The sequence below is a fragment of the Dreissena polymorpha genome, chromosome 11 (assembly GCF_020536995.1).
Source record: "Dreissena polymorpha isolate Duluth1 chromosome 11, UMN_Dpol_1.0, whole genome shotgun sequence".
Classification (NCBI taxonomy): domain Eukaryota; kingdom Metazoa; phylum Mollusca; class Bivalvia; order Myida; family Dreissenidae; genus Dreissena; species Dreissena polymorpha.
Genome location: NC_068365.1, coordinates 59,200,936 through 59,225,537, shown reverse-complemented (window position 1 = coordinate 59,225,537; position 24,602 = coordinate 59,200,936). Strand labels below are relative to the sequence as shown.

General features: G+C 36.6%; 1 protein-coding gene across 2 annotated transcripts in view; it reads left to right on the top strand.

Annotated features, from left to right (window-relative positions):
* Positions 1 to 7,437, top strand: part of LOC127850236 (non-POU domain-containing octamer-binding protein-like) — a 72,492-nt gene extending 65,055 nt beyond the window's left edge. The window contains exon 10 of one of the 2 annotated variants that reach the window (XM_052383110.1): positions 7,261 to 7,437. In XM_052383110.1, coding sequence (XP_052239070.1) covers positions 7,261 to 7,422 — 162 coding nt within the window. In that variant the 3' untranslated portion in view covers positions 7,423 to 7,437. Of the gene's footprint in view, positions 1 to 1,278; positions 1,456 to 7,260 lie in introns of those variants that run through there. The other variant, XM_052383109.1, reaches the window with a different exon arrangement.
* The last annotated feature ends 17,165 nt before the right edge of the window (positions 7,438 to 24,602 follow it).

Below are 24,602 nucleotides of genomic sequence, written 5' to 3'. Positions count from 1 at the left end.
TATTTTGTGAAAACTTTCAAAATTTTCTCATCCATAACCATTGGGCCTAGGGCTATCAAATTTGGTATGTAGAGACATCTAATAGTCCTCTACCAAATTTCTTCAAATTATGCCCCTGGGTCAAATTTGAACCTGCACCGGGGGTAAGAAAATTGAACATATGCTTATATAAGGCCTATTTTGTGAAAACTTTCAAAATTCTTCTGTCCATAACCATTGGGCCTAGGTCTGTCAAATTTGGTATGTAGAGACATCTGAAAGTCCTCTACCAAATTTCTTCAAATTTGACCCTGTCCCGGGGGTCACAAAATTGAACATATGCTTATATAATGCATATTTTGTGAAAACTTTCAAAATCTTTTCGTCCATAACCATTGGGCCTAGGGCTATCATATTTGGTATGTAGAGACATCTAATAGTCCTCTACCAAATTTCTTCAAATTATGTCCCTGGGGTCAAATTTGACCCTGCCCCGGGGGTCACAAAATTGAACATATGCTTATATAGGGTCTATTTTGTGAAAACTTTACAAATCTCCTTGTCCATAACCATTGGGCCTAGGGCTACCAAATTTGGTATGTAGTGACATCTTAAAGTCCTCTTCCGAGTTTGTTCAAATTATGCCCCTGGGGTCAAGTTTGACCCTGCCCCGAGGGTCACAAAATTGAACATGCTTATATGAGGCCTATTGTGTAAAAACTTTAAAAATCTTCCTGTCCATAACCGTATGGCATAGAGCTACCAAATTTGGTAACTGCCCTGGGGGTCACAAAATTAAATATATGCTTATAAAGGGCTAATTTTGTGAAAACTTTAAATCTACTTGTCCATAAGCATAGTAAAATGGTTTCCGGATAACTCAAGAATGCCTAGGCCTAGGATCATGAAACTTCATAGGTACATTGATCATGACTGACAGATGACCCCTATTGATTTTCCGGTCAAAGGTCAAGGTCACAGTGACTCGAAATAGTATAATGGTTTCCGGATGGTAACTCAAGAATGCTTACACCTAGTATCAGGAAACTTCATAGGTACATTGATCATGACTGGCAGATGACCCCTATTAATTTTCATGTCACTAGGTCAAAGGTCACAGTGACAGAAAACGTATTCACACAATGGCTGCCACTACAAATGACAGCGCATATGGGGGGCATGCAAGTTTTACAAACAGCCCTTGTACTTGACTATCGTATGTGACACGGAATCGCCGCTGATCTTGTTTATTAACATATTTATTGTTAAATTCGTACACATTGTCAACTTGTATTTCAGATGACCAAACCCAAATATGGCAGTCCTATTCCGAGGCGCTATCTGCTGTGCCTGTTGGATGGGGTCACAAAAAAATATAAACGGGTGATAGACCACGTTCGTCGTGTGCACAAGATCACTGGCAACGTGCTTAGGGCGCTCATGTCCAAAGCGCGTGTCTAGAGTGCCAAGAGCCGTTCTCGGAAAAGACATATTTACCGATGCCCTATTTGCGACGTTTGTGTTGTCAACCCCACACAGCATTAGATTGATGTGCACCCAGTGGAAAAGGGCACCGACAGCTACTTGGGGCGACAAAGCGAATGTAAGAAGGTTAGTACTATATTGTGTATTTGTGTTTGTGTTTTAGCTCACCAACGCACAAGGTGGCTCTGTTGACCTTTGGTCCGTCGTCTGTCTAGCGTAGTCAACATTTGAATTGTTAACACACTAGAAGGCCCTTTATCGTCCGATATTAATGAAACTTGGTCAGGTGACCAGTTTTTATGCCCCCGGATCGATAGATCGGGGGTATATTGTGTTTGTCCTGTCTGTCTGTCTGTCATTCTGTCCAAAACTTTAACCTTGGTTAAAGTTTGATAACTTTTGACATATTGAACATACCAACTTGATATTTACCATGCATGTGTATCTCATGGAGCTGCTCATTTCGAGTGGTGAAAAGTCAAGGTCAAGATCATTTTTCAAGGTCAAATGTCAAATATCATTGTATTTTTCTTTCCTAAAACTTTAACCTTCGTTTAAGTTTTATCATAACTTTTTTAATATTGAACACAGCAACTTCATATTTGGAATGTATGTGTATCTCGTGGAGCTGCACAATTGGAGTGGTGAAAGGTCAAGGACATCCTTTAAGGACAAAGGTCAAAAATATTTTATTTTTTTAATCATTTCTCCATTCAATCTCTTAGTTACTTCTCGTGGAGCTGCTCATTTTGAGTGGTGAAAGGCCAAGGTCAACCTTCCAGGTCAAAGGTCAAAATATAAAAAACATAAATTTTCATAACTTTTTATGCCCCGGTATGGAATGATCGGGTGCATATTGTTTTTGGCCTGTATATCTGTCATTCTGTCACAAAACTTTAACCTTACAGTAAAGTTTTGCAATAACTTTTGAAATATTGAACATAGCAACTTGATATTTGGCATGCATGTGTATCTCATGGAGCTGCACATTTTGAGTGGTTAAAGGTCAAGGTCATCCTTCAAGGTCAAAGCTTTAAAAAGCGGCGCATTAGGGGGCATTGTGTTTCTGACAAACACATCTCTCGTTTAATAATGCTTTTATTTTGTCTATTTTGTTAACGTAATTTAGTTCTATATTCTTAAGATCAAAATAAAATGTTAAGCTAAGCATGTCAAATATTCGTCGATTGCAATTTAATTTCCATCTTGTTTAATACTTTCTGAACTAACAAGAATTCTTTCGTTTTGTCAAAACTAATTTTTAAAGAAACATAAATACTCAAAATCAACGAATATTTAGAAATATTTTAAATATTCGTTGACTTTGAGTGTTTATGGGCTTTTAATCCAGAGTAGTTTGTGAAATGTGACAATACATGTTAAGTTTCATTGAGTGATTCTACAGAGCCATCCAGAAGTATAGAAGAGTCATTGGCAAATTGTGACAATTTGAATTTTATGTCATTAATGTGTTATTCCCATAAAACAATATTTGACCTTTATCCCTCCAAACTGTTACCCATCATCAAGTGGATTTCAAAACTGAAACAAAAAGGGAGACGGCAATTATCGGAAGTGGAAACGGACAATGGAATTCGGACTTTTTTTGTCAACTTGTATGAATTCACCATCATTATTCAATCAAATGAATGGTGGATTTATACGAGTTGAATTATCATCTGGAAGGAAATGAAATTTAAAGGAGGAATATGGATTGTGATGGAAAGTGTCAACGACAGAAGTGCGAATAACTCATTCAATGAAATCAAACTGATTTTGGTAATTTATGATCAACACTTGTACTAGTACTATTGACGAGAAGATAATATTTTGCATCAAATAATCACGTCTAACTTTTGATGCACTTATTTTAAAGGATGCATAAGACTATCTTAGATAATACTCATTGCCCTGGTTGGAAAGAAATTCAAAACACGTTTTGGACAATGGATTGGGGAACCTTATATTTAGAGAAAATGTTGAGAACATACTGAAACTATAAACATGGAGTTGGAAATGAAATCAATACGTTCGTCTGCGTGTTTCGTCGATTGTGTGTTTGTTGTTTTGGATGTTTAGATTATTTCAGATGGAAAAATAAAAGAAAGGCGAACGGTTATAAATAACCACCAACAACCAAACTCAAACGGCATGAGTTGTCAAAAGCATTTTGAACAAAAAGACGAATAACGGCATCACAAACTTACCGTTATTCCACTTAAATGCGTCAAAAGTCTTCTACCAAAACACGTTTTTGGCCTGGGGCGAAGCCCCTAGGCCAAAGTACTCATAACCGTTTTTTTGAGATAAGCTGACTTGGCTGGCTGCCAAAACAACCACGAATGAATGAATTTGGAAAAGTCCGATTTACCACTTGGCGGTCATTCATGCGCAATCAAAGAAGAGGGACCTATACAAACAAATAGGTCCCTGCAAAGAAGTTATCAATAACCCGCATTGTGAATACAGAACATCACTATATAACATGACAGTGTCATAAAACGCGTAAACAATATTATTGAAGCAAAATTCCTAAGCATTGGGTACGGCATAGTTTTTATTATTGTTTGCACATTCATGCGAGAATAAGTTCCTTACTTGACGGTCTAGGCCGAAAATATACGAGTGTCTACGGAGACAGTAAGAAGAATTTTTTCTTATACATTTTTTTTAAGGTATTAGAACTCTAATGAACTTCGTGCTCCTTCTTGCGTACATATCCGTCAATCCGAACGTTATCCGGGAATGTGCAGAAAACTACGAATATTCTATAAATACGCTAGAAATACTAAATGTAGGATCCGCTATATACAAAGACAACAAATATGGCCGACATTGTACAGGTCTGACAGATTGGTCGTTTAAAGAAAAAGCAATTTGCTATATTGAAAGAGAACGATTAATAAAAGTGTTATTATTATTCATATTAATGTGACTGGAGTTAATGATAAACGTCAACTAATGCATGGCAGTGTTGATATTTATGAAAAAAACGATTCCTGGAAATACGATGTCAAACGGTTGAAAATTTTGACCACTATGAAGAATAACGTTTAGAACCCGTGTCACTTACAACATTTTATATTGTTGGTGAGAAGTAAAAGGGGATAAAGTGGATTTATGCTTGTGTGATGACTGTAGCCATGTGAACGGGTTATCGTACGGCAAAACCCATCACTTAAAGAAGAGTCTTCAACTTTTCAAGAAAGCCTTGTTTTGCTATCAACACAAAGCTCGGAACAGGAAGGTACATAGATTTTTTTTCAAGTATAACAGTTTCATTATTCATAATTGGAGTAAAGTAGATTTTGTAGGAAAAGTGCACCCTGTCAGTGATTTTTACCACATAATCAGGCTCATATTTGCTTTCATTTTGAAAAAGAAAACGTGCCAAGTAAGGAAAAAGTGGGATGATTGAACTTTACCGGTACGCAACACTTAACATCAAACAGTGTACCCTAACCCTTAACACCTAACACATAACAACTAACACAACACCTTATAATCCTATTTATCCTATATTATATATTTCCTTAGTATCGGGGGCTACCGCCCCCAAACCCCCACTTTGTCGATAGTGGTAAACAACTGCGTACCGGTAAAGTTCAATCTAGCCGAAAAAGTTGTGTTGTAAATGCATGGAAATCAAGGACAGCATATTTGAATTTTATGACCGAGTATTGATGTTTTCCTCAAACAAACAACAAAAAAGTATATTATGTCCCAAATACAAAAATTACTATTCTGAAAATGATATACTTTTTTGTGATTATCTCTCTCTCTCTCTCTCTCTCTCTCTCTCTCTCTCTCTCTCTCTATATATATATATATATATATATATATATATATATATATATATATATATATATATATATATATATACATTCTTCATCCAAATGTTAATACCAAATACATGTATTATCCCTACTGGATTTTGAATAACAATTATACGAATTTAATACTAACGGAGAACTTCTAGAACTGCCTTGACAGTAAGTAGTCGGTGCGTTTACATTTTTAGAACGAATTCTTTTCTTGATTCTTGCAGATTTTGATGAAATTTCGATGTAATTATAATTGGGTAACACTGTTTCTTAAAGCGTTGCGTTCCATTACATATTTAGGTCAATATACCTTAAAATAGATTTGAACATGAAAAATATATCCGAAACCACATGGGTCATGGCTTCAATATTACGTGGGAACCATCTTTGTTTTGTTTTAAGGCAACAACAAATTAAATATTTTTTCTATGGATTTTAGTACCAAAAAATGGAGAGAGCGAAATAAAATTTGACCCTGCCCCGGGGGTCACAAAATTGAACATATGCTTATATAAGGCCTATGCTGTGAAAACTTTCAAAATCCTCGTCCATAACCATTGAGCCTAGATCTATCAAATTTGGTATGTAGAGACATCTAATAGTCCTCTACCAAAGTTCTTCAAATTATGCCCCTGGGGTCAAATTTAACCTTGCCCCGGGGGTCACAAAATTGAACATATGCTTATATAAGGCCTATTTTGTGAAAACTTTCAAAATTTTCTCATCCATAACCATTGGGCCTAGGGCTATCAAATTTGGTATGTAGAGACATCTAATAGTCCTCTACCAAATTTCTTCAAATTATGCCCCTGGGTCAAATTTGAACCTGCACCGGGGGTAAGAAAATTGAACATATGCTTATATAAGGCCTATTTTGTGAAAACTTTCAAAATTCTTCTGTCCATAACCATTGGGCCTAGGTCTGTCAAATTTGGTATGTAGAGACATCTGAAAGTCCTCTACCAAATTTCTTCAAATTTGACCCTGTCCCGGGGGTCACAAAATTGAACATATGCTTATATAATGCATATTTTGTGAAAACTTTCAAAATCTTTTCGTCCATAACCATTGGGCCTAGGGCTATCATATTTGGTATGTAGAGACATCTAATAGTCCTCTACCAAATTTCTTCAAATTATGTCCCTGGGGTCAAATTTGACCCTGCCCCGGGGGTCACAAAATTGAACATATGCTTATATAGGGTCTATTTTGTGAAAACTTTACAAATCTCCTTGTCCATAACCATTGGGCCTAGGGCTACCAAATTTGGTATGTAGTGACATCTTAAAGTCCTCTTCCGAGTTTGTTCAAATTATGCCCCTGGGGTCAAGTTTGACCCTGCCCCGAGGGTCACAAAATTGAACATGCTTATATGAGGCCTATTGTGTAAAAACTTTAAAAATCTTCCTGTCCATAACCGTATGGCATAGAGCTACCAAATTTGGTAACTGCCCTGGGGGTCACAAAATTAAATATATGCTTATAAAGGGCTAATTTTGTGAAAACTTTAAATCTACTTGTCCATAAGCATAGTAAAATGGTTTCCGGATAACTCAAGAATGCCTAGGCCTAGGATCATGAAACTTCATAGGTACATTGATCATGACTGACAGATGACCCCTATTGATTTTCCGGTCAAAGGTCAAGGTCACAGTGACTCGAAATAGTATAATGGTTTCCGGATGGTAACTCAAGAATGCTTACACCTAGTATCAGGAAACTTCATAGGTACATTGATCATGACTGGCAGATGACCCCTATTAATTTTCATGTCACTAGGTCAAAGGTCACAGTGACAGAAAACGTATTCACACAATGGCTGCCACTACAAATGACAGCGCATATGGGGGGCATGCAAGTTTTACAAACAGCCCTTGTACTTGACTATCGTATGTGACACGGAATCGCCGCTGATCTTGTTTATTAACATATTTATTGTTAAATTCGTACACATTGTCAACTTGTATTTCAGATGACCAAACCCAAATATGGCAGTCCTATTCCGAGGCGCTATCTGCTGTGCCTGTTGGATGGGGTCACAAAAAAATATAAACGGGTGATAGACCACGTTCGTCGTGTGCACAAGATCACTGGCAACGTGCTTAGGGCGCTCATGTCCAAAGCGCGTGTCTAGAGTGCCAAGAGCCGTTCTCGGAAAAGACATATTTACCGATGCCCTATTTGCGACGTTTGTGTTGTCAACCCCACACAGCATTAGATTGATGTGCACCCAGTGGAAAAGGGCACCGACAGCTACTTGGGGCGACAAAGCGAATGTAAGAAGGTTAGTACTATATTGTGTATTTGTGTTTGTGTTTTAGCTCACCAACGCACAAGGTGGCTCTGTTGACCTTTGGTCCGTCGTCTGTCTAGCGTAGTCAACATTTGAATTGTTAACACACTAGAAGGCCCTTTATCGTCCGATATTAATGAAACTTGGTCAGGTGACCAGTTTTTATGCCCCCGGATCGATAGATCGGGGGTATATTGTGTTTGTCCTGTCTGTCTGTCTGTCATTCTGTCCAAAACTTTAACCTTGGTTAAAGTTTGATAACTTTTGACATATTGAACATACCAACTTGATATTTACCATGCATGTGTATCTCATGGAGCTGCTCATTTCGAGTGGTGAAAAGTCAAGGTCAAGATCATTTTTCAAGGTCAAATGTCAAATATCATTGTATTTTTCTTTCCTAAAACTTTAACCTTCGTTTAAGTTTTATCATAACTTTTTTAATATTGAACACAGCAACTTCATATTTGGAATGTATGTGTATCTCGTGGAGCTGCACAATTGGAGTGGTGAAAGGTCAAGGACATCCTTTAAGGACAAAGGTCAAAAATATTTTATTTTTTTAATCATTTCTCCATTCAATCTCTTAGTTACTTCTCGTGGAGCTGCTCATTTTGAGTGGTGAAAGGCCAAGGTCAACCTTCCAGGTCAAAGGTCAAAATATAAAAAACATAAATTTTCATAACTTTTTATGCCCCGGTATGGAATGATCGGGTGCATATTGTTTTTGGCCTGTATATCTGTCATTCTGTCACAAAACTTTAACCTTACAGTAAAGTTTTGCAATAACTTTTGAAATATTGAACATAGCAACTTGATATTTGGCATGCATGTGTATCTCATGGAGCTGCACATTTTGAGTGGTTAAAGGTCAAGGTCATCCTTCAAGGTCAAAGCTTTAAAAAGCGGCGCATTAGGGGGCATTGTGTTTCTGACAAACACATCTCTCGTTTAATAATGCTTTTATTTTGTCTATTTTGTTAACGTAATTTAGTTCTATATTCTTAAGATCAAAATAAAATGTTAAGCTAAGCATGTCAAATATTCGTCGATTGCAATTTAATTTCCATCTTGTTTAATACTTTCTGAACTAACAAGAATTCTTTCGTTTTGTCAAAACTAATTTTTAAAGAAACATAAATACTCAAAATCAACGAATATTTAGAAATATTTTAAATATTCGTTGACTTTGAGTGTTTATGGGCTTTTAATCCAGAGTAGTTTGTGAAATGTGACAATACATGTTAAGTTTCATTGAGTGATTCTACAGAGCCATCCAGAAGTATAGAAGAGTCATTGGCAAATTGTGACAATTTGAATTTTATGTCATTAATGTGTTATTCCCATAAAACAATATTTGACCTTTATCCCTCCAAACTGTTACCCATCATCAAGTGGATTTCAAAACTGAAACAAAAAGGGAGACGGCAATTATCGGAAGTGGAAACGGACAATGGAATTCGGACTTTTTTTGTCAACTTGTATGAATTCACCATCATTATTCAATCAAATGAATGGTGGATTTATACGAGTTGAATTATCATCTGGAAGGAAATGAAATTTAAAGGAGGAATATGGATTGTGATGGAAAGTGTCAACGACAGAAGTGCGAATAACTCATTCAATGAAATCAAACTGATTTTGGTAATTTATGATCAACACTTGTACTAGTACTATTGACGAGAAGATAATATTTTGCATCAAATAATCACGTCTAACTTTTGATGCACTTATTTTAAAGGATGCATAAGACTATCTTAGATAATACTCATTGCCCTGGTTGGAAAGAAATTCAAAACACGTTTTGGACAATGGATTGGGGAACCTTATATTTAGAGAAAATGTTGAGAACATACTGAAACTATAAACATGGAGTTGGAAATGAAATCAATACGTTCGTCTGCGTGTTTCGTCGATTGTGTGTTTGTTGTTTTGGATGTTTAGATTATTTCAGATGGAAAAATAAAAGAAAGGCGAACGGTTATAAATAACCACCAACAACCAAACTCAAACGGCATGAGTTGTCAAAAGCATTTTGAACAAAAAGACGAATAACGGCATCACAAACTTACCGTTATTCCACTTAAATGCGTCAAAAGTCTTCTACCAAAACACGTTTTTGGCCTGGGGCGAAGCCCCTAGGCCAAAGTACTCATAACCGTTTTTTTGAGATAAGCTGACTTGGCTGGCTGCCAAAACAACCACGAATGAATGAATTTGGAAAAGTCCGATTTACCACTTGGCGGTCATTCATGCGCAATCAAAGAAGAGGGACCTATACAAACAAATAGGTCCCTGCAAAGAAGTTATCAATAACCCGCATTGTGAATACAGAACATCACTATATAACATGACAGTGTCATAAAACGCGTAAACAATATTATTGAAGCAAAATTCCTAAGCATTGGGTACGGCATAGTTTTTATTATTGTTTGCACATTCATGCGAGAATAAGTTCCTTACTTGACGGTCTAGGCCGAAAATATACGAGTGTCTACGGAGACAGTAAGAAGATTTTTTTCTTATACATTTTTTTTAAGGTATTAGAACTCTAATGAACTTCGTGCTCCTTCTTGCGTACATATCCGTCAATCCGAACGTTATCCGGGAATGTGCAGAAAACTACGAATATTCTATAAATACGCTAGAAATACTAAATGTAGGATCCGCTATATACAAAGACAACAAATATGGCCGACATTGTACAGGTCTGACAGATTGGTCGTTTAAAGAAAAAGCAATTTGCTATATTGAAAGAGAACGATTAATAAAAGTGTTATTATTATTCATATTAATGTGACTGGAGTTAATGATAAACGTCAACTAATGCATGGCAGTGTTGATATTTATGAAAAAAACGATTCCTGGAAATACGATGTCAAACGGTTGAAAATTTTGACCACTATGAAGAATAACGTTTAGAACCCGTGTCACTTACAACATTTTATATTGTTGGTGAGAAGTAAAAGGGGATAAAGTGGATTTATGCTTGTGTGATGACTGTAGCCATGTGAACGGGTTATCGTACGGCAAAACCCATCACTTAAAGAAGAGTCTTCAACTTTTCAAGAAAGCCTTGTTTTGCTATCAACACAAAGCTCGGAACAGGAAGGTACATAGATTTTTTTTCAAGTATAACAGTTTCATTATTCATAATTGGAGTAAAGTAGATTTTGTAGGAAAAGTGCACCCTGTCAGTGATTTTTACCACATAATCAGGCTCATATTTGCTTTCATTTTGAAAAAGAAAACGTGCCAAGTAAGGAAAAAGTGGGATGATTGAACTTTACCGGTACGCAACACTTAACATCAAACAGTGTACCCTAACCCTTAACACCTAACACATAACAACTAACACAACACCTTATAATCCTATTTATCCTATATTATATATTTCCTTAGTATCGGGGGCTACCGCCCCCAAACCCCCACTTTGTCGATAGTGGTAAACAACTGCGTACCGGTAAAGTTCAATCTAGCCGAAAAAGTTGTGTTGTAAATGCATGGAAATCAAGGACAGCATATTTGAATTTTATGACCGAGTATTGATGTTTTCCTCAAACAAACAACAAAAAAGTATATTATGTCCCAAATACAAAAATTACTATTCTGAAAATGATATACTTTTTTGTGATTATCTCTCTCTCTCTCTCTCTCTCTCTCTCTCTCTCTCTCTCTCTCTCTCTATATATATATATATATATATATATATATATATATATATATATATATATATATACATTCTTCATCCAAATGTTAATACCAAATACATGTATTATCCCTACTGGATATTTGGTGTTTACACTTACTTATTAATCCAGTTTAAAGGGGTTTATCATATAAAATACTAGTAATGACATGCTATGTCGTGAATGTCTGAATAAATAAAAACGATGACGCATATCATAATGGATCATTTCACACTTCTCATGAAACACTAATATCAGTTCTTACTCCTATACAAGTGCTTGTGTATTTGACATCTGTATATAAATATTTTGTTAAATAACTTTAAGAAAATGTTGTCAATTTATAGAAACAACTTTCAGAAGGCTTATTGAAGCCAAATTAATAAGAAAAGACCAAATATTTTTATTTTAATAAATACAAATGGTTAAAATTATTCATACACAATTTGCAATTGTGCATAATTTTGTTTGACTGAAACTAATTGATGATCTTATGAACCTGTCTGAATATAACTACATGTACTAGTCAAATATCAACTTCAACATTTCAGTGATAACTTGTATGCTGATTACCTGTGCAGGAGGAAAATGAAACCAGACAGATTATGGACTCAAATTCAACCCGTAAAAAGCTAGGAACTTGCAGTCACTGAGTGTTCTTGTTTACAGTCATGTGTTCAATGCTGCCACAACATAAATATTATAGCTGGCTCTGGACTCGACCTTATGCATCTTAAAATGATCTTTGAACGCGATGGTCTCAAGAACATTTTTATAATGAATAACTTTGACGGTCAGCCCAGGGTCACCAATGCCAAGCGTCTTTTGGAGACACTTATTCCAACCTGTCGAAGTTCTTCAAAGAACTACCATGACAATCGTGTATTTGTTTTGTTTGTCATAATAAGTTTAAAGTTTTATATCACTAGTCATTGATACATTGATAAATCTATTTTCCTTTAAATGTGTTTGATTGAATGATTATATGTGCCTTGTTACTTAATTATTAATGTTCTTATTTCCCTGTAACATTTTCAAGTCTTATTTATAGAAGAACGCATTTCACGTGCAATTTCAAACAAGTTTAGCAAATCTTACTGCACTGAGTAGGTTCCATCTCACACATGATATATGAGATGTATGTATGTTTATATGTTTATGGGTTTTATTATAGGCTTTTCCTCTTTTTTTTATCTTTTTATAATAATTTTTGAACATTTAGCTCATCTTAATGCTCACATATAAAAATCTCAAATTCAGTATGGCGTTTCTGGAAAAGGGGGGTAACCTTGATTGTAAAGCCGGAACTTTTCATTTTCACTGGTGACCCCCATTTTTAGCTTATTATTATAAAGCAATGTCTTTGCCATCAACTACTAGTTTCTGTATAGTTTTTTGTTCGTTTGTAAGTTTTTCATTGTTTGCAAAGTGTTTTGTATTGTTTTCATTGTGTTCAACATGCTGTGCCCGTGCACGAAGTATTATGCCATCAAATTGTAGTTTTCAACTATGTTTTTCAAAATTTTCCTATTTTTGGAGTGAGTATAAAGATTTTCATTATTTTTATCTCTAATTATGCGTTAAGAACAAAATTGAAATCACCTCCAACTAAAATGTTTTTATCTTTGTTATTTATTTTATAGGAATGTAATGTTTCATAAAATTTGGATTCATCTATATTCAGGCCGTAAACGTTTATTAATAATAATTGTGTTTCGTGTATTAATATCCCCTGCCAGAGGCGGAGGGATATTGTTTTGGCGTTGTCCGTCCGTCCAGCTGTCCGTCCGTCCGGCACTTTTGTGTCCGGAGCCATATCTTGGAAGTGCTTTGGCGGATTTCATTGAAACTTGGTATGGGTATATATATGCATAAGAGGATGATGCAAGCCAAATGGCATTGTACACCATCTGTTAAAAACAGAGTTATGGCCCTTTGTATCTTTAAAAAATGCTTTTTACTATAGGCACTTTTGTGTCCGGAGCCATATCTTGGAAGTGCTTTGGCGGATTTCATTGAAACTTGGTATGTGTATATATATATATGCATAACAGGATGATGCACGCCAAATGGAATCGTACACCATCTGTTAAAAACAGAGTTATGGCCCTTTGTATCTTGAAAAAATGCTTTTTACTATAGGCACTTTTGTGTCCGGAGCCATATCTTGGAAGTGCTTACGCGGATTTCATTAAAACTTGGTATGAGTATATATATGCATAAGAGGATGATGCACGCCAAATGGCATTGTATACCATCTATCTGTTAAAAACAGAGTTATATCCCTTTGTATCTTGAAAAAATGCTTTTTACTATAGGTACTTTTGTGTCCGGAGCCATATCTTGGAAGTGCTTTGGCGGTTTTCATTGAAACTTGGTATGAGTATATATATGGATAAGAGGATGATGCACACCAAATAACATTGTACACCATCTGTTAATAATGGAGTTATGGCCCTTTGTATCTTGAAAAAATGCATTTGTTTGCGTGTCGGCAGCCATATCTTGGAGGTGCTTTGGCGGATTTCATTGAAACTTGGAATGAGTATATATATTGATAATATAATAATGCACGCCAAATGGCATTGTACATTATCTGTTAATAATGGAGTTATGGCCCTTTTATCTTGAAAAAATGCTTTTTTGAGTGTCAAATATAACACTTTTGTGTCCAGCAGCATATTGGCGGGGGATATCAATTCAACGAATTTGCTTGTTATATCTATACTTGCTTGTCTGCCAATTATTATTTCTTTCAAGTTATCCACCGTTATTCCTGTATTACTTTTGATCAGTAAAGTGATGCCTTGTTTATTTGTATGTTGTCCGCTAAGATAAATATCTCCGTCCCATGCACTTTTCAATGTTTGTGCGCAGGTACGTGTGATGTGATTTTCCTGTAAAAAACTTTTTTTCGTCTAACCATTTGAAAATTTAAGTGTGTTTGTCTTTGTTATTTAGCCCTTTTACATTTAGAGTACATATGTTAATATTCATACAAAAGGAGGAGAAATACATGCCACTTTTCTTGTTTCTAACATTTTAAAGTCATTTTGTAGAGCTAGATTATTTGTTGATTCTAAATTATGCAAAATTATATTACGCTTTGACGTTAAAAGCAATAACCTTCCATGTCCTACAGGTTGTTGATACATTCTGTTCATTAAATTGATCTACGTACTTGTTCATTTATTACAATGGTATTGGTAACTATGCCCTGCCTTCATTTAAATTGATCTCGATACCATTTTTTAAACATTTCATTATCATTAACACTTTGCTTTCCGCGTGGTAAGACCACCATTGTTAAATGAATGAATAATTTAGTGAATTACTTAAATGTGTTTGAATATCGTTCCAACATATTTTATAACACTTGTCAGTGATGCTATCAGATCCCGAACTTTTGTTATTTTGCATTTCTTTAAGAGCTAGTCCACATTCATATTCAGCTAGTAATCCGTCACATACTTCTTTTTCCTCTTCATTTAAAGCTATTATTTGACTTTTATTTGTTATCCCCACGCTTTTTGAAAAAAAGGTGGGGATATTGTGGTTATCTCCGCCGTCCGTCCGTCCGTCTGTCTGTCTGTCCGTCCGTCCTGGCCACTTTCTCCTCCTACACTAAAAGCACTAGAACCTTGAAACTTACACACATGGTAGCTATGAGCATATGTGCAACCCTGCACTATTTGGAATTTTGATCTGACCCCTGGGTCAAAAGTTATAGCGGTTGGGGTGGGGCCGCGTCAGAAATTATCACTAATTTTTTTAGGTTATTTTACATTTACTTCTTTATTTCTACACCGATTCACTTCAAATTGATACTGGACCTCTCTTATGACAATACGGTCAATCTCAACCATGCATGGCCCCATTCCCAACCCTGGGGCGCCCCGCCCACATAGGCCACACCCACCAAAAATTTCCATATACAATAATTTGTTCATTTCTACACGGATTCACTTCAAATTGATACTGAACTTTTGTTATGACATTAGGGTCAATCTCAACTATGCATGGCCCCAATCCCAACCCTGGGGCGCCCGCCCACATAGGCCACACCCACCAAAAAATTCCATTTACTATAATTTTTTCATTTCTACACGGATTCACTTCAAATTGATACTGAACTTCTCTTATGACATTAGGGTCAATCTCAACTATGCATGGCCCCATAACCAACCCTGGGGCCCCGCCCACATAGACCACACCCTATCAAAATTGCCTTTACTATAATTTCTTCATTTCTACACCGATTCACTTCAAATTGATACTGGACCTCTCTTATGACAATACGGTCAATCTCAACCATGCATGGCCCCATTCCCAACCCTGGGGCGCCCCGCCCACATAGGCCACACCCACCAAAAATTTCCATTTACTATAATTTTTTCATTTCTACACGGATTCACTTCAAATTGATACTGAACTTTTGTTATGACATTAGGGTCAATCTCAACTATGCATGGCCCCAATCCCAACCCTGGGGCGCCCGCCCACATAAGCCACACCCACCAAAAAATTCCATTTACTATAATTTTTTCATTTCTACACGGATTCACTTCAAATTGATACTGAACTTCTCTTATGACATTAGGGTCAATCTCAACTATGCATGGCCCCATAACCAACCCTGGGGCCCCGCCCACATAGACCACACCCACCCAAAATTGCCTTTACTATAATTTCTTCATTTCTACACCGATTCACTTCAAATTGATATTGAACTTCTCTTATGACAATACAGTCAATCTCAACTATGCATGGCCCCATTACCAACCCTGGGGCGCCCCGCCCACATAGACCACACCCACCCAAAATTGCCTTTTACTATAATTTCTTCATTTCTACACCGATTCACTTCAAATTGATACTGAACCTCTCTTGTGACAATACGGTCAATCTCAACTATGTATGGCCCCATTACCAACCCTGGGGCCCCGCCCACATAGACCACACCCGCCCAAAATTGCCTTTTACTATAATTTCTTCATTTCTACACCGATTCACTTCAAATTGATACTGAACTTCTCTTATGACAATACGGTCAATCTCAACTATGCATGGCACAATTACCAACCCTGGGGCGCCCTGCCCACATATGTCACACCCACCCAAAATTGCCTTTTACTATAACTTCTTCATTTCTACACCAATTCACTTCTAATTGATGATGAACTTCTCTTATGACAATACGGTCAATCTCAGCTATGCATGGCCCCATTACCAACCCTGGGGCACACCTAGGTCAAACATTCGGCGTGGGGATACGCGTCGGCCTCTGCCGCGCCATTTCTAGTTATGTCTTTGCCATTAACTACTAGTCTGTGTATAGTTTTGTGTTTGCTTCTATGTTTTAAAATGTTTGCACAGTATTTTGTATTGTTTTCATTGTGTTCAACATGATGTGCCTGGCTCGAAGTATTATGCCATTGAGGTGTGTGTGATAAATTCCTTCTATTATAATTTTTTTTGGTAAGAATTTCCTTCTTCAATGGAGGTGGTATAATTTGTGTTTCTTTTAGGCATCTGTTTTTCAAGTGCTTCAATGACTTTTATGGCTTCATTTTCAAGTTTGTGTGTTTCTTTTTTTTTTAGCTTACCTGAGCACAACGTGCTCATGGTGAGCTTTTGTGATCGCCTTTTGTGCGTCGTCTGTCGTGCAGCGTCAACATTTACCTTGTTAACACTTTAGAGGTCACATTTATTGTCCAATCTTCATGAAACTTGGTCAGAACATGTGTCCTATTAATATCTTGGACGAGTTCGAAAATGCTTCTTGTTGTTGAAAAACCTGGGTGCCAGGGGGCGTGGCAGTTTTCCTAATATGGCTATTGTAAAACCTTGTTAAGACTCTAGAAGTTACATTTTTTGTCCAATCATCATGAAACTTGGTCGGAACATTGTGTCCCAATAAAAACTTTGACAAGTTCAAAAATGGTTCCTATTGGAAGAAAAACATGGCCGCCAGGGGGCGGGGCAGTTTTCCTATTATGGCTATAGTAAAACTTGTTCCTACTGTAGAAGTCAAATTCATTGTCCAATCTTCATGAAACTTAGTCAGAACATTTGTTCTAATGATATCTTGGACGAGTTCGAATATGGTTCCAGTTGGTTGAAAAACATGACTGCCAGGTGGCGTGGCAGTTTTTCCTTAAATGGCTACAGTAAAACCATGTTAACACTCTAGAAGTCACATTTTTAGTCCGTCAGAACATGTTTCCTAATAAAATCTTAAACCAGTTCGAAAATGGTTCCAGTTGAATGAAAAAAATTGCCGCCAGTGGTCGTAGCAGTTTTCCTTATATAGCTTTAGTGTATAGTAAAAACTTTTTAACACTCTAGAAGTCACATTTATTGTCCAATCTTCATGAAACTTAGTCAGAACATTTCTTCAGACCATATCTCGGATGAGTTTGAAAATGGTTCTGGTCTGTTGAAAAACATGGCTGCCAGGGGGCGGGCCAGTTTTCCTTACATGGCTATAGTAAAACCTTGTTATAACGCTAGAAGTCACATTTGTGGTCCAATGCCTATTCAACTTGGTCATAATATTTGTACTAATGATATCTGGGCTCAGATCGAAAATGGTTGAGGTCCGTTTAAAAACATGGCCGCAAGGGGGCGTGGCATTTTTCCTTATGTGGCTATTTAGTAATGTTAACACTAGAAGTCACACTAATTATCCAATCTTTATGAAACTTAATCAGAACATTTGTTCTAACAATAGCTCAGCTGAGTTTGAAAATGGTCATGATTCGTTGAAAAATATTGCAGCCGGGGGGGGAGCAGTTGTCCTTATATGGCTTTAGTGAAGACTTGTTGACGCTATATTAGCCTTATTTATTGGCCAATCTACATGAAACTTGGTCAAAACATTATTTTGTCCCAATTAAATCTTAGCAAAGATAGAAACTGGGTCATATGAGCTTAAAAACTAGGTCACTAGGTCAAATATAAAAAAACATGTTAAAAGTCACTTTTTTGGTCTAATCTTCATGAATCAGCTTGCATTTGTCCAGAACAGTCTAGTTCCTTTTTCTCTCAGGTGAGCGCCTTAGGGCCTAACGGCCCTCTTGTTTTATATGGCGTGCATCCTATTGTTGTGTTAAGTATCTTGCCTTTAATTATTTCCCATAAGGTGTTTGGATTTGCATCTTTGTTATCTTAAACTGTATTGGTTATTACCTGTTATATTTGTGTTTGATATTGGGTATCTTTTCAGAAGCTATTATTATGCCCCCTTCGAAGAAGAGGGGGTATATTGCTTTGCTCATGTCGGTCGGTAGGTCGGTCGGTCAGTCGGTCGGTCCGTCCACCAGGTGGTTGTCAGACGATAACTCAAGAACGCTTGGGCCTATGATCATGAAACTTCATAGGTACATTGATCTTGACTTGCAGATGACCCCTATTGATTTTGAGGTCACTAGGTCAAAGGTCAAGGTCACGGTGACCCGAAATAGTAAAATGGTTTCCGGATGATAACTCAAGAACACATACTCCTAGGATCATGAAACTTCATGGGTAGATTGATCATGACTTGAAGATGACCCCTATTGATTTTGAGGTCACTAGGTCAAAGGTCAAGGTCACGGTGACCCAATATAGTAAAATGGTTTCCGGATGATAACTCAAGAACACATACGCCTTGGATCATGAAACTTCATGGGTAGATTGATCATGACTCGCAGACGACCCCTATTAATTTTGAGGTCACAAGGTCAAAGGTCACGGTGACCCGAAATAGTAAAAGGATTTTCAGATGATAACTCAAGAACGCTTATGCCTAGGATCATGAAACTTCATAGGTACATTGATTGTGACTCGCAGATGACCCCTATTGATTTTCAGGTCACTATGTCAAAGGTCAAGGTCAAAGTGACAAAAAACGTATTCACACAATGGCTGCCAGTACAACGGACAGCCCATATGGGGGGCATGCAAGTTTTACAAACAGCCCTTGTGTTAAACACTTGGTTAGTGACTGGGTTTGTACATTCATTAACATTGACTGTTGATGATGCAGTGTCATCAGGAACATCTCACATGGTTCAACAGACATGATTTTTGTGAAAGCGTATTATGATTTAGTGACACCCGCTCTGACCATGTTTGTAGATGTGAATAATATAAACCAGCAAAAATCCCAAATGTTGTTAATTGTTTGATACACATACATGCCAGACGTCCCGATGTCGGCGGGACAGTCCTGCTTTGAGGCCCTTTGTCCCGGCATCCCGGTATGAGACGATTTGTCCCGACATTCGTAAAAAAACGATGTAAAGTCTACAAGTTCCCAATAAAATTCGCTATTCAAGCTCTGTTTGGCTAAAACTTACCACCGCTAATCCCTGTTTTACCCCTAATTAACAACCCGCTTCTGCTACTCGAGTGCACCAGTGTTGTTTTGACACCTTATCGGCAATTATTGATTTTATCAGGCATTCACACTACGGTGTTTTTATGATAGGGGTCTCTAATTGCTATCAAAAGATGTATCATACAGAAATAAACGCCAATGACACTATTATCCTGTGTATTATACCACCTAAGGTTATAAAACATGTCTAAACACCGATTTTGTACATCGAACAAATTGGATGCTGACCAATACGCATCGATGTTCCACATAAATTAACTTTCGTTTTCGACTGATTTTCAGAAAATAATTTGTAACAATCTAAATTTAGAGTTAATTGACGATTGATTGAATAAGAAAAGTGCTCAATGCGCTCACATCGCGTCACACGATTTACATATGTTCAAGGGGATGTCCAGCTGTTAAAGTGCAGAAAATTAGAGTGTTTGCAAGTAATAGACCGACTACCGACTAAAGTAAAGGTGAAATGATTTATCGTTTTAAGTGTCCTGCTTTTTGGTCAAACTTCCCGACAATTTTTTATGGAATGTCCCGATTTTGGACCTGAACAATTCTGGCATGTATGCATTGATACATAATGATGAATTTGAGAATTATTTCCTAATTGAGTTAATGTTGATTGGTAATAATCTTCGAAAAAAGTACCATAATTGTAATGAACTTTTTTGCATGCACACATGTATGAGTATTTTCTTATTCTTGAATGGTTCAAAATTCTTTAATTTTTCAAAAATGAAAAACACTAAGCTGTGCTTCAAATTTAGTGTGACAAGGTAAATTATGTATTAAGTTGATGCATTGAATAACACTATGTGAGTGATTTTATGACTCCTGCCAAAAAATTAGCCTTGCATCATTTTGACACATTTGTTTTCCACAATGCAGCTTGAAAGGACCAGAAATGATCAAGGAAATAATAAAGCTTTTTTGAAAATGTTTTATTCATTATTATGATAAATAAGCAATTACAAAACCTTAAACCTGCATTTAGGAACATTTCAAGTTACTTCAGTTGTTTGACAATTATCATTTTTATTAGCTCCACTGGCCAGAGGCCAGCGGGGCTAATGTCATGGTCCTGTGTCCGTCGTGCGTGCGTCCGTGTGTTTTTTCTTTAAACATCTTCTTCTCCTAAACTACTGGTCAAATTCTGATGAAATTTCTCAGGAATGTTCCTGGGGTGAACCTCTTCCAAATTTGTTCAAATTATGCTCCTGGGGTCAAGTTTGACCCTGCCCTGGGGGATCAAAAATTGAAAATTTGCTTATATAAGGCCTATTTTGTGAAAACTTTAAAAATCTTCTTGTCCATAACAATTGGGCCTAGGGCTACCAAATTTGGTATGTAGTGACATCTTATAGTTCTCTACCAAGTTTATCAAATTATGCCCCTGGGGTCAAATTTTACCCTGCCCCGAGGGTCAATTAATTGAAAATTTGCTTATATAAGGCCTGTTTTGTGAAAACTTTAAAAATCGTCTTGTCCATAACCATTTGGCCTAGGGCTACCAGATTTGGTATGTAGTGACATCTTATAGTCCTCTACCAAGTTTCTCCAAATTATGCCCCTTGGGTCAATTTGACCCTGCCCCAGGGGGTCAAAAAATTGAAAATTTGCTTATATAAGGCCTATTATGTAAAAACTTTAAATATCTTCTTGCCCATAACCATTGGACCTAGGGCTACTAAATTCGGTATGTAGTGACATCTTATAGTCCTCTACAAAGTTTTTTCAAATTATGCCCCTGGGGTCAGATTTGACCCTGCCCTGGGGGGTCAAAAAGTTGAAAATTTGCTTATATAAGGCCTATTTTGTGAAAACTTTAAAAATCTTCTCGTCTATAACTATTGGGCCTAGGGCTACTAAATTAAGTATGTAGTGACATCTTATAGTCCTCGACCAAATTTCTTCAAATTATGCCCCTTGGGTCGAATTTGACCCTGTCCTGAGGGGTAAAAAAATGGAAAATTTGCTTATATAAGGCCTGTTTTGTGCAAACTTTAAAAATCTTCTTGTCCATAACCGTATGGCATAGGGCTGCCAAATTTGGTATGTAATGACCTCTAATAGTCCTCTACCAAGTTTGTTCAAATTTAGCCCCTGGGATCAAATTTTGACCGTTCCCCAGGGGTCACAAAATTGAACATATGTTTATATTGGACTCATTTTGTGCAAACTTTAAAAATCTTCTTGTCCATAACTATTGAGCCTATTTCTACCAAATTCGGTATGTAGTGACATCTAATAGGTCGCTACTTAGTTTGTTCAAATTATGCCCCTGGGGACAAATTTGACCCTGTCCCTAGGGTCACAAAAATGAACATATGCTTAAATAAGGCCTATTTTGTGCAAACTTTAAAAATCTTCTTGTTCATAATTATAGAGCCTAGGGCCACTTAATTTGGTATGAAGTGATATCTTATAGTCCTCAACCAAATGTGTTCATAACTCGCAGATGACCCGCTATTGATTTTCAGGTCACTAGGTCAAAGGTCAAGGTCACGGTGACCCGAAATAGTAAAATGGTTTCCGGATGATAACTCAAGAACGCTTATGCCTAGGATCATGAAACTTCATAGGTTCATTGATCATGACTCGCAGATGACCCCTATTGATTTTCAGGTCACTAGGTCAAAGGTCAAGGTCACGGTGACTCGATATAATAAAATGGTTTCCGGATGGTAACTCAAGAACGCTTATGCCTAGGATCATGAAACTTCATAGGTACATTGATAATGACTCGCAGATGACCCCTATTGATTTTTAGGTCACTAGGTCAAAGATCAAGGTCACGGTGACCCGAAATAATAAAATGGTTTCTGGATGATAACTCAAGAACGCTTATGCCAAGGATCATGAAACTTCATAGGTACATTGATTATGACTCGCAGATGACCTCTATTGATTGTCAGGTCACTAGGTCAAAGGTCAAGGTCATGGTGACTCAACATAGAAAAATGGTTTCCTGATGATAACTTAAGAAGGCTTACACCTAGGATCATGAAACTAAATAGGTACATTGATCATGACTCGCAGATGACCCCTATTGACGTTCAGGTAACTAGGTCAAAGGTCAAGGTCACGGTGACTTTACACAGTAAAATGGTTTCCGGATGATAACTCAAGAAAGCTTATACGCCTAGGATCATGAAACTTCATAGGTACATTGATCATGACTCACAGATGACCCCTATTGATTTTTAGGTCACTAGGTCAAAGGTCAAGGTCACAGTGCCAAATAACGTATTCACACAATGGCTGCCACTACAACTTAAAGCCCATATGGGGGGCATGCATGGTTTACAAACAGCCCTTGTTTACTTTTAAAGTACCTTGGGCCTCTTTCAGGTTGTATTTCATGCAGTTAAAGTTCAACTATCGAGTGATCAGTCATAAATCCTGGTTTTATGTTGCATGTGTCGATAATGTTGCAAATAGACTCACATATTTAAAAAAATCTTATCTCCAAAATATTGCTGGTTTTGTGTTTGAGTGCCAGGTGAATTTTCTTTCATTATGATTAACTGTATGCCATATGTCTATCAAATTGTAGTTTTCAATTATGTTATTCAAAATGTTCCTTTTTTTGGAGTGAGTATAAAGATTTCCATTTCTTTTATCTCTAATAATGGGTTAAGAACATTTTTGAAATCCTCTCTGACTATAATTTTCTTATCTTGGTTATTTATTATATCATTTGGATTCATCTATGTTCGGACCGTAAATATTCGTTAATGTTAATTGTGTTTCGTGTATTTTTATATCTATACTTGCTTGTCTGCCAGTCATTATTTCGTTCAAGTAATCCACTGTTATTCCTGTATGACTTTTACTCAGACAAGCTATGCCTTGTTTATTTGTATGTTGTCCGCTAAGATAAATATCTCCGTCCCAACCACTTTTCAATGTTTTTGCTAAGGTATGTTTTAGTTGACTTTCCTGTATAAAAAAGACATATATTACTTTTTTTTGTCCAACCATTTGAAACTTTTAGTGCATTTGTCTTTGTTATTTAGCCCTTGTACATTTACAGTACATATGTTAATACTCACACAAAAGGACGAGAATTGCATGATACCATTCTTGTTCCAAACATTTTAAAATCATTTTGTAGAGCTAGATTATTAGTTAATAGTTCATTATGTCAAGTTATATTAAGCTTTGATGTTAAAAACAATTACCTTCAATGTTCTACAGGTTGTTGATACACTGTGTTCATTAAATTGATCTCAGCACTAAGTACTTGTTCATTTATTACGATGGTATTGGTAACTTTGCCCTGCCTTCAGATTGATCTCAAAACCATTTTCAAACATTTCATTATCATTAGCACTTTCCTTTCAAAATGCCATCATTGTCATTATATTGTCTGAAAATAGTCTACCAGTCACACATAACTTAATTAATATCTCCCTTTTTAGCTCGACTTTTAGAACAAAACAAGAGCTATTGTCATAGCCAGGTAGTCGGTATTCGCGTTTGTTTAGTTGTCTGTAAATGTCAATTTCCGCAAAGACTATCAAAGATATTCTCTTCAAACTTACAATACTTGCTCAATTTCGCCTTTTAAGTCCATACTGACAAGGCTGGTTACCATGTGGCCTATATTTATGGAATTATCTGCCCTTGTTTTGACTTAGTACACAGAAATATTGTCAAATTCTCAACAAAAACTTAATTTTCTCAAACATTGTCCAACCTTTCAACTTGACAGTCTGCATACTTATATAATATGATGACATGCAACTTCTTACAAAAGCACATAACTTTATCCTTCATATTTTACTAGTTATTGCCGACTTACAATTTCTCAAACACTATCGAAGCTTTCAACTTCGAAGTCTATGCACTTGTAGAATATCAACACCTTCATCTACTGACAACAGAAGACAACTATTCACCATTTTGTAAGAGTTGTTCCCCTTTTCCGACTTCAATTTCTCAATCAT